We start from the raw sequence: 15,935 nt of genomic DNA on the forward strand, positions 1-15,935 counted from the left end.
CGATTAATGTCGCGACTGTCATAGTTAACTCGCGATTAATCGCAATTTAATCGCACATTTTTGTCACATGAAAAACCATTGTAATTCTCTTATCAGCATAAAAAAGTGAATGGGCTTGCTCACCGTTCGAACTAGGGGGGTACTCGGGGGATCCGAGATCCCCTGAAACAGACATGAGATCCCTTGAAAACATGATTTGGGAAATGTTGGGGGGTCTCTAAAATATTGGCAAAATGATGTTTATTGACACAGCAATCGTGTGTAACGGGAAGCATTTGCATATCCAAAGTGAGCGCGCGATGGAGAGCCGCGCTCTGAGACAAGCGCAAGCTTGACTCAAGGGAAAATAAGGGACCCCCCGAAAATATCGGCATAGTTCGAACACTGGTTGTACCAATGGTTTTTTTTTTTATTGCAGAGCATAACACGTCTTGTCACAGCCACTGCAAAGTGGGGCTGGAGCCGCCGATGGGAAAACGAAAAACTTAAGCCGAGCACCGTGGCGCTTCGGGGGAGGGCAGAGGTCTCTGGCTGTGCGGGGCGTGGCATCATGTCACAGAGCATTAATCTCGCGATATAAAAATTATCGCCGTTAAAATTGAGTCAAGTTAACGCGTTAATAACGCGACATTTTTGACAGCACATTTATTTATATTTATATATATATATATATATATATATATATATATATATATATATATAAATAAAAGTTGGGACAAAGTACAAATTGTAAATAAAAATGGAATGCAATAATTTACAAATCTCAAAAACTGATATTGTATTCACAATAGAACATAGACAACATATCAAATGTCGAAAGTGAGACATTTTGAAATTTCATGCCAAATATTGGCTCATTTGAAATTTCATGACAGCAACACATCTCAAAAAAGTTGGGACAGGGGCAATAAGAGGCTGGAAAAGTTAAAGGTACAAAAAAGGAACAGCTGGAGGACCAAATTGCAACTCATTAGGTCAATTGGCAATAGGTCATTAACATGACTGGGTATAAAAAGAGCATCTTGGAGTGGCAGCGGCTCTCAGAAGTAAAGATGGGAAGGGGATCACCAATCCCCCTAATTCTGCGCCGACAAATAGTGGAGCAATATCAGAAAGGAGTTTGACAGTGTAAAATTGCAGAGTTTGAACATATCATCATCTACAGTGCATAATATCATCAAAAGATTCAGAGAATCTGGAAGAATCTCTGTGCGTAAGGGTCAAGGCCGGAAAACCATACTGGGTGCCCGTGATCTTCGGGCCCTTAGACGGCACTGCATCACATACAGGCATGCTTCTGTATTGGAAATCACAAAATGGGCTCAGGAATATTTCCAGAGAACATTATCTGTGAACACAATTCACCGTGCCATCCGCCATTGCCAGCTAAAACTCTATAGTTCAAAGAAGAAGCCGTATCTAAACATGATCCAGAAGCGCAGACGTCTTCTCTGGGCCAAGGCTCATTTAAAATTGACTGTGGCAAAGTTGAAAACTGTTCTGTGGTCAGACAAATCACACACATGTCAACAACCACTCGATGGTGGTGTGGACATTAAGTGCGTTTACATGCACATAGAGAGAATCGAATTTCTGCCGTTGCTCGACTGAAATCGAAGTTCAAAATGCCATGTATACACCTTAATTCGGCTGAAATTGAACCGAACTTGATTTCTCGGAATCGAGCTACACGACCTAGATTATGCGATTTCTGCCGAGCTACTTAGTGCATGTATACCCTATTGAGTAGAGTAGAGTAACTTTATTGATCCCCAGAGGGAAATTAAAGTGTCAAGTAGCTTACACAAATGTACAAAAAACACATATTAAGATACAGAGAGGGAAGAAATTACACTAGCTCAACATTACACTAAATTACACTAAATCAACACTAAATTACACTAATTCAACAAAGAGCAAAAACTTCTGGTATGGTGCAAAGAAAGTTATTAAAGAGCTACGTATTCGAGCTACTTGCTTCAGCACCGCCCCTTCCGGAAGTGACGAGTGACGAGACCACAAGGGAAACACAACAGCCTCGGTCGGCATGACAACGAATCATGACAACGGCATGAATCTTTTCTTTTTGTGGCATTGTTTGCACTGTTAAAATTTAGCTCACTTACTGTATCACCAAATACATCTGTACAGCTGTTGCATAGCTGTGAATTGTGTACATAAACAAGTCATTGTATTTGTGTGTGTGTGTGTGTGTGTGTATATACACACACAAATATATGTCCAACATCTGAAGAATGTCAATAAAAACAAAACAATTGAACTTTTTGTGTGTTTATTAAGACATAAGTTAAATTGTAAGCAAAAAATAGACTTTAGAAAAATATTATTGTACAAAATAAGTTGTCTTACAAAACAGTGGTCTGCGCCGGACAGTTTGTAGCCATACAGTCTGTTAGAGCAAGCCTAACAGCTTGAACACGGAACTGCCAGTGTTGCCAGATTGGGGGGTTTTAAGTGCATTTTAGCGGATTTTAACATGTTTTGGGCTGGAATACGTCAGCAGTATCTGGCAACACTATAGCTCTTCTTCATGACGACAACCGGAAGTGTACCAACACGATGGGGCGTGTAGCGCCACGTGTGGCTCGGGTGCACAATGCACCTTGCACAATAGCCCAATTTCACTTGTGCATGTAGGATTGGATTTCTCTGGCACCCCTGCTGGGACCCTTTGCTCGATTACCGACAGTAGCTCGATTTGGACGTGCATGTAAACGTACTGATTGTTTTTGGCCCAGACACCTTTTAATGTCCACATCACCGTCAGGTTGTTGTTTACATGTGTCATGTTGCACGAACTTGGTCAGGGCTCTGCAGGTCTTAACTGAAGCACTTCAAATTAGCGGGCTGCTAAAGTTTGCAGGCACTTCACAAGCAAGACTCGGTGCAATATTAGCCAACATTAGCACAGTTTGATATGATTTAATAATGTCTTTGTGACCTTAATGAACCCCAGTTGTTGTCGGTATCCAGTTGGATTGTTATTTACATGCCACACAAACTTAGAAAACAGTCATATTTGTATGTTGTCGTTTTTACACACTGAATACAAACTGTTGTTAACTGATTAATTTTACGAGCTAATCTAACGTTACATTCCTCAAGGACAGTTTGCTAGCTAGCAGCCGGTCACTGCACTGCAACCGCACTTGCTAATTGACACGGTAGCCAAATTTGCTTGCTGTTTTCGTGACCACGCCCCCAGAGCGAATATTCATGAGTGAATTTTGCGTGATGTTTCGCCCAGTGGAAACCCACAGTAACCATTTGTGTACCACGCGGGATTTATTTCTTTTTTCTCTCTCTTCAATCAGAAATATTGGTAGGGACACATCCATACCGTCCATACCTAATTCTGCGCCTATGGTGGTGGTGTCTCTTTCCCCATTCAGTGGATACTCTGGCTGGATAACTGTTGCATGCTGGGAGGCCCCGCATCTGACAGAGCAGTGTTTTATTCAGTCAGTGGCGCAAGCCAATACTCTGGCGACTTCCCTATGTAGATGTACAGTGCGTAAATGCCAAAATTGCTGTAAAAAAAATTTACAGAGTTCATTTATCGTACGATAAGTCGGTATATCGAATATCGTGACAGGCCTTATATAAAAAATATATATATAACAACACGCACAATATGAGAGACACGGAAAAGCTCATTGAGTTTGGGTTCAGGAGACACTGCTTTCACAAAAAAACCTCTTCGTCATTTCAGATGTCCCGCCTCTACAAGAATCTTACCTCTTTGATTGGTCAAAACGCCTGAAATGTAACTAGGAGACACTAAACTGACGCTGAGTATTGCATTATGCTCAGAAAGCTGTATGAAGTTCAACTTGAACTAACATTCTGCTCCTACACCACTACTGTAACACTAGCAGTGTTGACCATTTCATGACCGAACCCATAGCAAGCAATAGGAACTGTGCTGGTTTCACCGCTGGTCAGTGTGAGCCCCGTCTACAAATACCATCGAGAACAAGTAATTTACAGTAATAAGATTTAAAGTAATTAAAGAATGTGTTTAAAAATGAAGATGGCTAGCCAACACAAACCCATGAATTAAGTAAAATGAAAATAATCTTTCACTTATGACAGAAGAAACTGGCCCGTCTGTCTGTGCACCATTGTAAACAAATGCCTGAGATGATGAAAGACTTGGCACTTGTTGTTGTTTCTTCTTCTTCTTATTATTATTATTAGTAGTAGTAATAGAGGTGGCACGGTGGTGTAGTGGTTAGCGCTGTCGCCTCACAGCAAGAAGGTCCGGGTTCGAGCCCCGTGGCCGGCGAGGGCCTTTCTGTGCGGAGTTTGCATGTTCTCCCCGTGTCCGCGTGGGTTTCCTCCGGGTGCTCCGGTTTCCCCCACAGTCCAAAGACATGCAGGTTAGGTTAACTGGTGACTCTAAATTGACCGTAGGTGTGAATGTGAGTGTGAATGGTTGTCTGTGTCTGTGTGTCAGCCCTGTGATGACCTGGCGACTTGTCCAGGGTGTACCCCGCCTTTCGCCCGTAGTCAGCTGGGATAGGCTCCAGCTCGCCTGCGACCCTGTAGAACAGGATAAAGCGGCTACAGATGATATGAGATGAGTAGTAGTATACTACTACTACTACTAATGGCTTTGAGTGGTATCTCGTATATATTCCATTCAGCGAGCATGATATTGAACGAGTCAAAGATGAGTAGCTGAATGGAATACATCTGATATACCACAGGAAAAAGCCAGTCAAAGTTATAATTATCCATACACGTTCCTTTCGGGTGTTCAGCGCGTCTATGTCTTTCAAAATTCTCTCAAAATCTTCCGTATTTGACAAGGCAAACGGCCATGTTCGTTTACAAATTGTCACAGTCGCTCGCTAGCGTGGAAGTTTTACGTCTCCGACACGTGACGTCATGCTGTCATGCAATATCGTAAACCATATTCAACGCTCATTCTCCCTTGGGTAGAGCGATATTAATTATTATACACGCAGGCCGCTTTTTCCACGGAATAAAACCATGTATTCTGTTCCCTTCTAGTGGGATTATTGATAGCATATCGCTTATCCTCAGTGTATTATGTCACTCTACCCAATGGAGAATGAGCGTGCAATATTGTTACAATATTGCACGTTGTCAAGACAACATGACGTCGCATGTCAGAGTCGTAAAACTTCCATGTTAGTGAGCGACTGTGACAATTCGTAAACAAACCTGGCTGCCAGGTTTGCTTCGTTAAAAACAGAAGGTTTAGAGAGACTTTTGGCTGCCAGGTCGCGCCGTTGTGTGTAGATGTTGATTATAAAAGTAACTAAGTAAATTACACAGGGAAGAAAATAATATTTGGCTTGACTGCACTAACGTTGGCCTTTGCTAAAACTATGCCGGCTGGAAGGTAACTGGACTGCCACGCTAACAGCACCGAGTTGCGGGTAAGCTAGCTTGTTAGAGATTGTGTATGTAGAATAATAATAATACTGGCTGGCTTTTTTTTTGTGGTCTGTCAGATGTATTCCATTCAGCTACTTGTCTTCAACTTGTTCAGTATCATGCTAGCTGAATGGAATATATCTGATGGACCACTCAATGCCAGCCAATATTATTTAAATATCTCATTGGGATAGAAGTGAGTCAAAATAACTTCCGTTTCTGCCTTTCAACCATGACACTCCATTGTTTTGCATCATTTCGTGCTCAGCTGTCTGCGCACTCGAACTTTTATGGAGTTTTGTGGGTGTCACTACATGCGAACGAGCTGTTTCAGGAACGCACATCGCATGTTACGAGTGTCAACATGTGCACGCGACTGCAAAGAAAGGATTGCACAACTTTACAAAAAGATTGATAAATGAGGTCCAGTGTGTGTGTGTTTTTAATCAGTGCGGCTCTGCTGTCATTTCACTTTGCATGGTGTCTGCAGATATTCCAATAAAACCAGATTAGATTAATTTAAAAAAAAAAAGTCTGAATATGATTTCTAATAGTTTCTGAATGACTGACAGGTTTAATAGAGACCCAGCAGAACACCGTGTCCTTGTGGTGTTCTCTCTCCAGTTTTCCGTTGATGTAATTTCGTGATGGAGTTTCTGAAACCCTGCAGTCAGGCCCCACCCAGAGAAAGTCTTCCTTGTCATTCCCTTTGACCTCTGACCTCCAGTCGTGCAGTGACCCTCCAGTGCGGCTGACTGAGAGAGCCTGCTGCCCCTCAGAAGGAGCTGTAAATGAATAAAAGGATGGATTGAGCAGGAAAGAGGGGTGTTTATATGCGCAGCGGATGTTTGGATTGTTCAAAAGAGAGAGCCCCTGACACCCTTGACAGCTCTGCTCAGTGTTATTGGCATGCTTAATTATGGAGCTAAAAGCCGTCTCGCTGCCCTGTTTACTCTCACAGTTTGACATCTCATCGTTTTCAAGCAATTTTTCCCCCCCCATCAATGACTTGTGCTATTCGGGGCTTATAGCCTTAGCCATGTTTCACTGGTTCGCTGATCTTTCTTTTTTTTCGTCTGTTTATAAGCGTCATGTACTCCATGAGAGAAACGCTAAAGCTCAGGGTTTCACTTCTGAGCCAGAGATGATCCTTTTATGGACCTTATGCAGCTTGTTTATTCCCAAAGGATGTCCGATCACATTTTATTTAATTGCATTTTATTTTGAGGCTAATTTAATATGCATAATCAAGTGTGTACATGGAAAAGTTTGAAGGCCTGATGAAGATCCTTTAAACAAAACATGAACCAAAAGAAATTCTTTCCAGAGGAATAAAAGCTCGTTTCTGCCAAACACGTTGAAAAAGGAGAGAGAGAGGGCCTCAGGGGTTTTCCAGGACCTTTCTATTGCTTGTCCCCCCCCCCCCCAACTTTTTGCATGAGAATAATAAACCGCACAGTGTTTAGGTTTGCTGGGGGAGTTCTGGGGTTTATGTGCTCAGTATGAAAGAATATCCACCAATGAGTGTCTCAGTTACTGCGTGTACATCTTCACTTCCTCACACTTTCTCCTGGTGCTCATTTCTCATCATTCTGTTCAAACACTGACACACACACACTGCCAACTCTTACTGACTGACTGTCTCCGCAAAGTGGTTTAACCCCCCCCTCTCAGTCGGTCTCTCTCTCTGTCTCTCTCTCTCTGTCTGTCTCCCCCCGTCTGTCTCCCCCCTTTCTCACGCTCTGTCTCTCTCCCTCTGTCTGTCTGTCTCTCTCTCTGTCCCCCTCTGTCTCTCTCTCTCTCTCTGTCTGTTTCTGTCTCTCTCCCTCTCTCTGTCCCCCTCCCTCTGTCTGTCTGTCTCTCTCTGTCCCCCTCTGTCTGTCTCTCTCTGTCTCTCTCTGTCTCTGTCCCCCTGTCTGTCTCCCCCCTTTCTCACACTGTCTCTCTCCTGCTCTGTCTGTCTCTCTCTGTCCCCCTCTGTCTCTCTCTCTCTCTCTCTGTCTGTCTGTCTGTCTGTCTCTGTCTCTCTCCCTCTCTGTCTCCCTCCCTCTGTCTGTCTGTCTCTCTCTCTCTCTGTCTCTCTCCCCCCCCCCTTTCTCATGCTCTGTCTGTCTCCCTCCCTCTGTCTGTCTGTCTCTCTCTCTCTCTCTCTCTAGCACCTTTTTGCTTCATTGGTAGAAAATTTTTCATTTAAAAAGTTTTCTCTCCTTCTTTCTCTCACTCTCATTTCTCCATCTTTCTTTGTCTTTCTTTCTTTTTCCATCTCGGTCTTTTTCATGATCTCTCATTCACTCTCTCATTTTCATTCTCTCTCACTGCCTTTCTTTTCCTCTTTTTTCCTTCTTTTTTGTTCTCTTTCTTTCTTTCTTTCTTTCTTTCTTTCTTTCTTTCTTTCTTTCTTTCTTTCTTTCTTTCTTTCTTTCTTTCTTTCTTTCCATCTGTCTCTCATGATCTCTTATTCTTTCACTCATCCTCTGTCTCTCCTCTCACTCATTGTCTTTCTCTTATTTGCTTTCTTTCCTTTGTTCGTTCTTTCTTTCCTTCAATCTCGTTCTTTTTTTGCTGTTATCTCGGTTTCTCCATTTTCTGTCTCTCGCTCACTTTATACGCTTGGTTTCGTTCTCTCTCTGTCTGTATTTTCTTTCTTTCTCATTATTTCCATCCATCTCTTTCATGATCTCTTATTCTTTCTCTCACTCTTTTTCTCTCTATCTTTCTCATTTTCATTCTCACTGCCTCTTATTCTTTTTCCTTTTGTCTCTTTTTTGTCACACTCCTTTCTCTTTTTTCCCCATTGTGTGTCTCATTCTTTCTCTGATTCTTTTGTTCTTATTCTTTCTTTATTATTTTTCTTTCATGATCTTGTTTTTTCATTCTCTATCACTCTTCATTTTCATTCATTCTTTTTTCTTATTCTCTTTCTTGTTGTGATCTGTCTTTTTCCATTTTCTCTTTCTCTATTTCAGTCGGTCTTTCTTTCTCATGGCGTATTGCTTTGTACTCTGTATCCTATCATCTTTAATATTTATACTCTATTCCCTCCGTGTGTCACTCATTAGGATAGACATTGATCTTGATATTCTGATCCATACAACCATAAAATGTTGTCCCCCCCCCCCCCCCCCCTTACCATATCCCTACCTTTTTTTTTCCCCCTTTTCCTCTTTTTTTTCCCCTTTCCCTCTCGCTCTTTCTTTCTGAGCCGGTAATTCCCAAGAGTGGCTGTGGGCTTTTGACAGGACTTTGATGGGAATGTTTGAGGAATGTGCTGCAGATTGAACTGTACTCTCCATATGTGCAAGATGATGGGGCCTAATTTGCACCCACATCCCCCCCAGTACCCCAAATCCACCCCCTGGACTTTTTCAGCTGGCCTCCAGATGACTGCAGCACAGACTCGGAGAAGACTCACGGGTGGTGGTGCTGATGATTCAGTTTATCTATTAATAACAATCATAACGCTCCACTTGGCTCATCTGTCGCTGTACTACTGAAGGCTTCAGCTCGTTTCTGCTTTCTTTCCGTTTGCTCAGTGCTGTGCTCAGGACTCGCATGGAAATCGGTTTGTATTTGGATGTTGCACAAAGGATTTTTTTTGTACATTTGCCATATTTGGGTTAATTCCATGCTGAAATGGTGCCATTTGTCAGCTGACTGCTTGCTGTTGGTGGAGGGGAATATTAATGCACTTCTTCTAGTCTTTCAGTTCACTCCCATTACTGCTGATACGTTTTAGGAAGGCTACTTGTTGTTTTTGAACTCTTATTTGTCTCTTGTGCATGTGGAGCATATGCCAGTGTTGTAGTCGAGTCACTAAACGTAGAGTCCGATTCCAGTTTTGAGTCCCCAGTTTTCAAGTCCGAGTCATTAAAGAAAAATTTGAGTCCAAGTTGAGTCCGAGAACAAAGACTCCACCCGCACCGTTTGACGGTGGCTGTTGCTGCCTTTATGTGAAACTGTCTCTGCTACTGTGTTGGACTAACGTTACTGCTCGACTGCCCCATTTTAGTTAACAGGCTACAGATAAAAAGCTTGTTCATTGCTCAGCAAGCCCCGCCCACTATCATTAGGGCAAATAACATGAGAGAGGGTTGACACTAGCTAGTTCATCACTCAGCAAGCCCCGCTATCAACAGAGCAATGACCATAGCGTGTCACTTCCTTCTCTGGGTGGAGTCTTGCCAAATGATGATTGAAGTTCGAGATTGTCCCTGTCGTCTCCTCGATAGTTCTTCTACATATGGAACAGACAGCAGTGCTTTCCCCCCCGCTTGAGAAGTCTGTATAAGCAAAGCGGACGATCCTCGGGGCTTCTCTCCAGGCATTTTAGCACCATTAACGTTAGTTTGTTCCTGAACATGACGTATGAACAGGTGAATGTGCATTCTCTTGCACAAAATTAGTATAAAATTTAATGTAGATATAAATATCTTATGGCATGTTACAAAAAATAAAGAAAAAAATCCGAGTCCTCGTCTCCAATTTACGAGTCCAAGTCAAGTCACAAGTCCTTAAAATCAGGACACGAGTCCTGGACTCGAGTACTAGAAGCCTGCCATATGCATATGTATCTTCTTTTAACTAGTTAAACACATTAAATAATTTCACTAAAATAATTAGTTATTATATATATTAAATAATAATAATTTCACACTAATCCATGTGAAAATTAGATGTTTAATATACACGTTACATGCCAGGCTTTGTGGCAGCTATTCATGGATTAGCAGCACAAGCTAACTCCAAACACTCTTCAGAGACACCACTGGTCTCTGATGCTCATTTCTAAGCTTTGTGTTTGCAACATCTCTATACACATTTAATGAGAGGTCTTATGCCTGGTTGTTTGTACACCAGTAGTTTTTCTTTACAAAACATTCCAAACTGTTGTATTGGTGATGCCCAGTGCTTGTGCAATGTCTATGACCAATTTTCCATCTTTTATCATCTTAAAATGTGTTGCTTTTCTCCTGTAGACAGCTCTCTGGTCCTCATGTTGGTTTATCCTTTTGTAACACCCAGGCCTCAAACCAGTAATAGACATTCAGAGCTATTCATTATTTAAACAGTCAATCTAGCAGGGCACACCTTGGCAACAAGAAACACCTGTCAGTTACATAAGTTTACATTACATTACATTACAGGCATTTAGCAGGCACTCTTATCCAGAGTGACATACAACATACCCAGAGCAGCAGTTGGGGGTTAGGCGCCTTATTCGAGGGCACTTCAGACATTCCTGCTGGTCCAGGGAATCGAACCAGCAACCTTTTGGTCCCAAAGCAGTTTCTCTAACCATTAGGCCATGGCTTCCCCGTGTACTGTACACTGTAGGTCCTTCCGAAAGTGTTGCCATAGTGTTGTCGAGAATGTCTTTGTAGCATTATTGAGATCAGACACTGATATTGGGTGAGGAGGTCCAGGGAACAGCCAGTTCATCCCAAAGGTGTTCAGTGGGGTTGATGTCAAGGTTCTGTGCAGGACACTCAAGTTCTTCCACTCCAACACTGGCAAACCATGCTATGGTGCACATGGGCATTGTCATGCTGGAACAGGTTTGGGCCAAACCTGTTAATTCCAGTGAAGGGAAATTGTAATGCTACAACATTCTTGTAGCTGAATGAGCACAAATTCCCACAGCCATACTCCAACATCTAGTAGAAAGCCTTCCCAGAAGAGTGGAGGATATTATAACAGGAAAGGGGAACTAAATCTGGAATGGACTGTTCAACAAGCACAATGGGGGTGACGGTCAAGGTGTCCACAAACCTTTGTCCATATGGTGTATATATGTATACTATGGCCCCCAAAAAACCCCGAAAGATCAATATCTTGGTCCAAACGCTGATCCTCTCCTGCTTGGACTACTGCAGCTCTTTCTTTGCTGGCCGTCCAGCATCTGCCATCAGACCCCTGCAACTCATCCAGAATGCTGCAGCTCACCTGGTCTACAACCTCCCTCGTTCTTCCCATGTCACCCCTCTGCTTGCCGAACTGCACTGGCTACGCATCACAGCTCACATCAAATTTAAGACATTGGTGCTAGCTTACCAGGCTCTCAAAGGGTTAGGGCCAGCGTACCTTCAGAGTCTGATCCACCCCTATTCGCCAGCCAGATCCCTCTGCTCCGCTACTACCGGTCGCCTGGTCCCTCCTACTCTCCGCTTGTGCCCAATCTGCTCACGACTGTTGTCTGTCCTGACTCCCCGTTGGTGGAATGACCTTCCCATTGAGGTCAGAACTGCTGACTTCCTGACCACCTTCAAGCACAGATTGAAGACTCGCCTCTTCAGGCTGCTCCTCTCCCCTTCTTCCCTGTCCACTGTGCAACTGTGTTTTGGTCTAGACCAACCCAGGCTGTGTATGGTCTAGCCTGGGGTTAGCTGTTTTTAGTTCTCTATTTAGTTATACTTTTATATGGCTGGTTTGTTTCCTTGGCTGGTTGAGTATTGGTATTTCAACAGCATATTACACTCGGTATTGCCGTCACTTGTTCAGTTGGCACTAGAACTTTCTTGTCTAGAAGTTCAGCACTTCATGTACCTGACTTTTGCACTCGTTGTACGTCGCTCTGGATAAGAGCACCTGCTAAATGCCATGTAATATAACGTTTTGTCTTATGTGTAATATCTTAAAAGTATCTCCATGCTTGGATTTTGCTGAAGTAATCAGACGTGACATGACATAGAAATGACATACAAATGTTCAGAATATCTCCAGGATTTGTTTAGAAAATCCCTCCGCGATGAAGTTCATATTCAGAGAGCAGGACCTAATCAGTTTTCCAAGATGCTGAATTTTTGAGGAAAATCCTTTCGCTCTGTCACTTCTGTACATGTAGTGAAATTGTACCTGATTGCATTTGAATCTTTTTGCCTGTGTCTGTGTGTGTAGGTGATGCTTGTGCACTTAAAGACTTGGGCCGGGTTTTGGTGCTGCACAAGAGGACGGTTATGCCTTACGCTACCTACTCACGAAAAAGGAAAGGCTTCAGCGATGAGGAAGAGGTGAAGCAGTATGCAAGCCTGGTGGGCCAGACGTGTGCGGAGAAGATTCTCCTCTACCGATCTTAACTCGTTCTCGTCTTCAGCTCAATCCCAAGTGTCTGCATTCTGTCTAATGTACAACTGTTAGTTTAATGCTCAGTTTCTTTTGCCTTTTATTTGCCATCCTGTGTCTAAATACTTTTCTTCCAGCGTGTGTCATCTGTCTTAAAGCTTCGTTTTGTTCAGTGCATGTAGGAGGAATTGTATTGCTATAAAACTTCTGCATATCCCACTTGTTCGCAAGTGGTTGCAATATGTTCACAAACTATAGTCGTGTAATCAACCTCACATCAATACAGAACTCAAGATGTAGAATTGTTTTATTGTAGGGTTTGTTTTTATTGATTTAAATGAGAAATGAGGCTGTGCTGTGTTTAAGTGTGCTTAACTAGTCTGCATTCATTCAGATTTTTACCAAAGCAAGGTACAAGTAAAGACTTGAGCTACCAAAGAGGCAAAAAACTGATGTATGAAGGAAGAAGGGTTGTTTTTGTTTTTCCCCCCTCCTGAACTGCTAGAATGATTACATAAGGTGCCGTATGTACAGTAATACTAAAAGTAAGTCAATGTCCCGTGTGCCATACTGGCGGACTGATATCAGAGATGAGGATATAATGTCCCAGTTTTAAAGATCTGTAAGCTCTCGAGAAGAGAATTGTACAACATCAATAACATACGATGAAGCAACTATACCCTGTCCATACGTGTAACATGGAAGTTATATGAGTTATTTTGCATTCTATTGCACTTCAAACACATGAATAAAATCATTATGCTTGTTTTTGTTCTTTTTTTCTGTCAACTGCAACAGGATATGTAAGATGCAAGCAAGAAATAACTCTACTGATTAGTGATAAAGATTTTCCTACACAGCGAAGCATTACAGTGTGGTGGGTCTGTTTGTATTTGGGTCAGGTTGGTGTCGGTCGGTCACGTAAGGCGGGAATGCCAGTAGGCCTGGGCTGAGCTCCAGCGCTCACCTGCTGACGCGAACCCTCGTTAAACTGTGGTTGAGATTCAGGCTGAGGGTGGGTGGCCTTGGTGGAAACCCAAACAAACTAATGTTCTCGTAACCTTTCCATCACAATAGCGCAGGGAGCTTTTATTCTTCCTGACCTTAGCTAGTTTGGCTCTGCAAATTATATCTGCTGGGAAATGAGCTGTTCGAGCACTGAGTGGAGGTGGTAGTGAGCTTTTCTAGTAAATTAGTCATTAAATTGTTCTCATCTAGTGCTACATTTCGAGTTGTTTTAAAGCTTCAACATGGTTTCAAATGTTAAATTAGTTTCGAGAAATATATCTCTAAGTACACCTTAATTATGACAAAGCTATAAAAATCCTATATGTGGCAGTGTCTGAATACATACTACTTCCGCTTACAGATTTTTAAAAAAATTACTTCTAACCTTTCTCAGATTAACAAACAGGGCATGGTAATGCAATTTTCAGAAGCAGTGAAAATATACAGCTCCAGTTCTAAAAAAGTTGGGGCACTGTGTAAAACAAAAACAGAATGTGATAATTTTCAAATCATGGAAACCCTATATTTCATTGAAAATGGTACAAAGACAACATGGATGTTGAAGCCAAGAAATTTTGTTTTTTGAAAAAATATGCTCATTTTGAATTTGATGTCAGCAATGCGTTTCAGAAATGTTGGGATGGGCAACAAAATACTGAAAAAGTTGTGTAATGCAAAAAAAAACCCAACCTAATTTGGTTAATAGGCAGCAGGTCAGTAACATGATTGGGTATAAAAAGAGCATCCCAGAGAGGTGAAGTCTCTCAGAAGTACAGATGGGGAGGGGTTCACTGTTCTGTGAAAGACTGCGTGGGCAAGCAGTGCAACAATTTAAGAATAACGTTCCTCAATGTAAAATTGCAAAGAACTTAGGGATCACATCATCTATGGTACATAATATCATTAAAAGATTCAGAGAATCTGGAGAAATCTCTGTATGCAAGAGACAAGGCTGAAAACTGACATTGGATGCCTGTGATCTTCAGGCCCTCAGGTGACACTGCATTAAAAGCAGACACGTGTCTGTAGTGGAAATCACTGTATGGGCTCAGGAACACTTCAGAAAACCATCGTCTGTGAAAACAGTTCATTACTGCATCCACAAACGCAAGTTAAAGATACAGTATAAACAATATCCAGAAACACCGCCACCTTCTCTGGGCCTGAGCTCTTTTATGATGGACTGAGGTCTGACGAATCAAAAGTAGAAATTCTTTTTAGAAATCATGTACACCACGTCCTCCAGGCTAAAGAGGAGAGGGACCATCCGGCTTGTTATCAGTGCACAGTTCAAAAGCCAGCATCTGTGATGGTATGAGGGTGCATTAGTGCACAGGACATGGGTAGCTTGTACATCTGGGAAGGCATCATTAATGATGAATGATATATACATGTTTCAGAGCAATATGCTGCCATCCAGACAAAATCTTTTTCAGGGAAGGCCTTCCTTCTTTCAGCAAGACAATGCCAAACCACTTTCTGCACATATTAAAACTGCATGGCTCTGTAGTAAAAGAGTCCGGGCGCTAAACTGGCCTGCCTGCAGTCCAGACCTGTCTCCCATTTAAAACGTGGTGCATTATGAAGCGCAAAATATGACAAAGGAGACGCCGAACTGTTGAGCAACTGAAATTGTATATCAGGCAAGAATGGGACAACATTTCTCTTTCAAAACTACAGCAATTGGTCTCCTCAGTTCCCAAACGTGTACAGACTGTTGTTAAAAGTAGAGGTGATGCAACACAGTAGTAAACATGCCCTTGTCCCAACTTTTCTGAAATGTGTTGCTGACATCAAATTCAAAATGATCATATATTTTCCATCCATCCATTATCTACAGCTGCTTATCCTGTTCTACAGGGTTGCAGGCAAGCTGGAGCCTATCCCAGCTGATTATGGGCGAGAGGCGGGGTACACCCTGGACAAGTCGTCAGGTCATCACAGGGCTGATCATATATTTTCAAAAAACAATAAAATTTCTCAGTTTCAACAATTTGATGTGTTGATTTTGTACTATTTTCAATGAAATATAGGGTTTCTCTGATTTGCAAATTATCACATTGTTTTTATTTACAGTTTACATAGCGTCCCAACCTTTTTGGAATTGGGGTTGTATATTCTGCCTGGTTTAATAAAATACATGGATAGATACGTTATTCATCCCAAAGGAAATTAAGCCATTGTGATAGTATAAAATGAGATTTTCTGTCTTCTCATTTAACTGCATTTGAACATGTGGCTTATTTATGAGTTTTACCAGTGAAGCTTGGCAAGATCAGATTAAATTTGTTGTTCTGTTTTGTTTGTTTCTTTTTTCCTTTTTTTTCTTTTTTAACACTGAGATTTTATTACACAAATGTGAAAAACATTGTCTTTATTCAGTGTGCCCACTTCTAAATGATAAGTATTATTAAGTTATTAAAATGCACTTTGCAATA

General features: G+C 41.9%; 1 protein-coding gene across 4 annotated transcripts in view; it reads left to right on the forward strand.

Annotated features, from left to right (window-relative positions):
• LOC132889158 (arginyl-tRNA--protein transferase 1) overlaps positions 1–13,255 on the forward strand; it is a 220,363-nt gene extending 207,108 nt beyond the window's left edge. For all 4 annotated transcript variants that reach the window (XM_060925390.1, XM_060925389.1, XM_060925388.1 and 1 more), the window contains exon 12: positions 12,325–13,255. In XM_060925390.1, the coding sequence (XP_060781373.1) occupies positions 12,325–12,503 (179 nt within the window). In that variant the 3' untranslated portion in view covers positions 12,504–13,255. The remainder of the gene's footprint in view (positions 1–12,324) is intronic.
• The last annotated feature ends 2,680 nt before the right edge of the window (positions 13,256–15,935 follow it).

The sequence above is a fragment of the Neoarius graeffei genome, chromosome 7, assembly GCF_027579695.1.
Source record: "Neoarius graeffei isolate fNeoGra1 chromosome 7, fNeoGra1.pri, whole genome shotgun sequence".
Classification (NCBI taxonomy): Eukaryota; Metazoa; Chordata; class Actinopteri; order Siluriformes; family Ariidae; genus Neoarius; species Neoarius graeffei.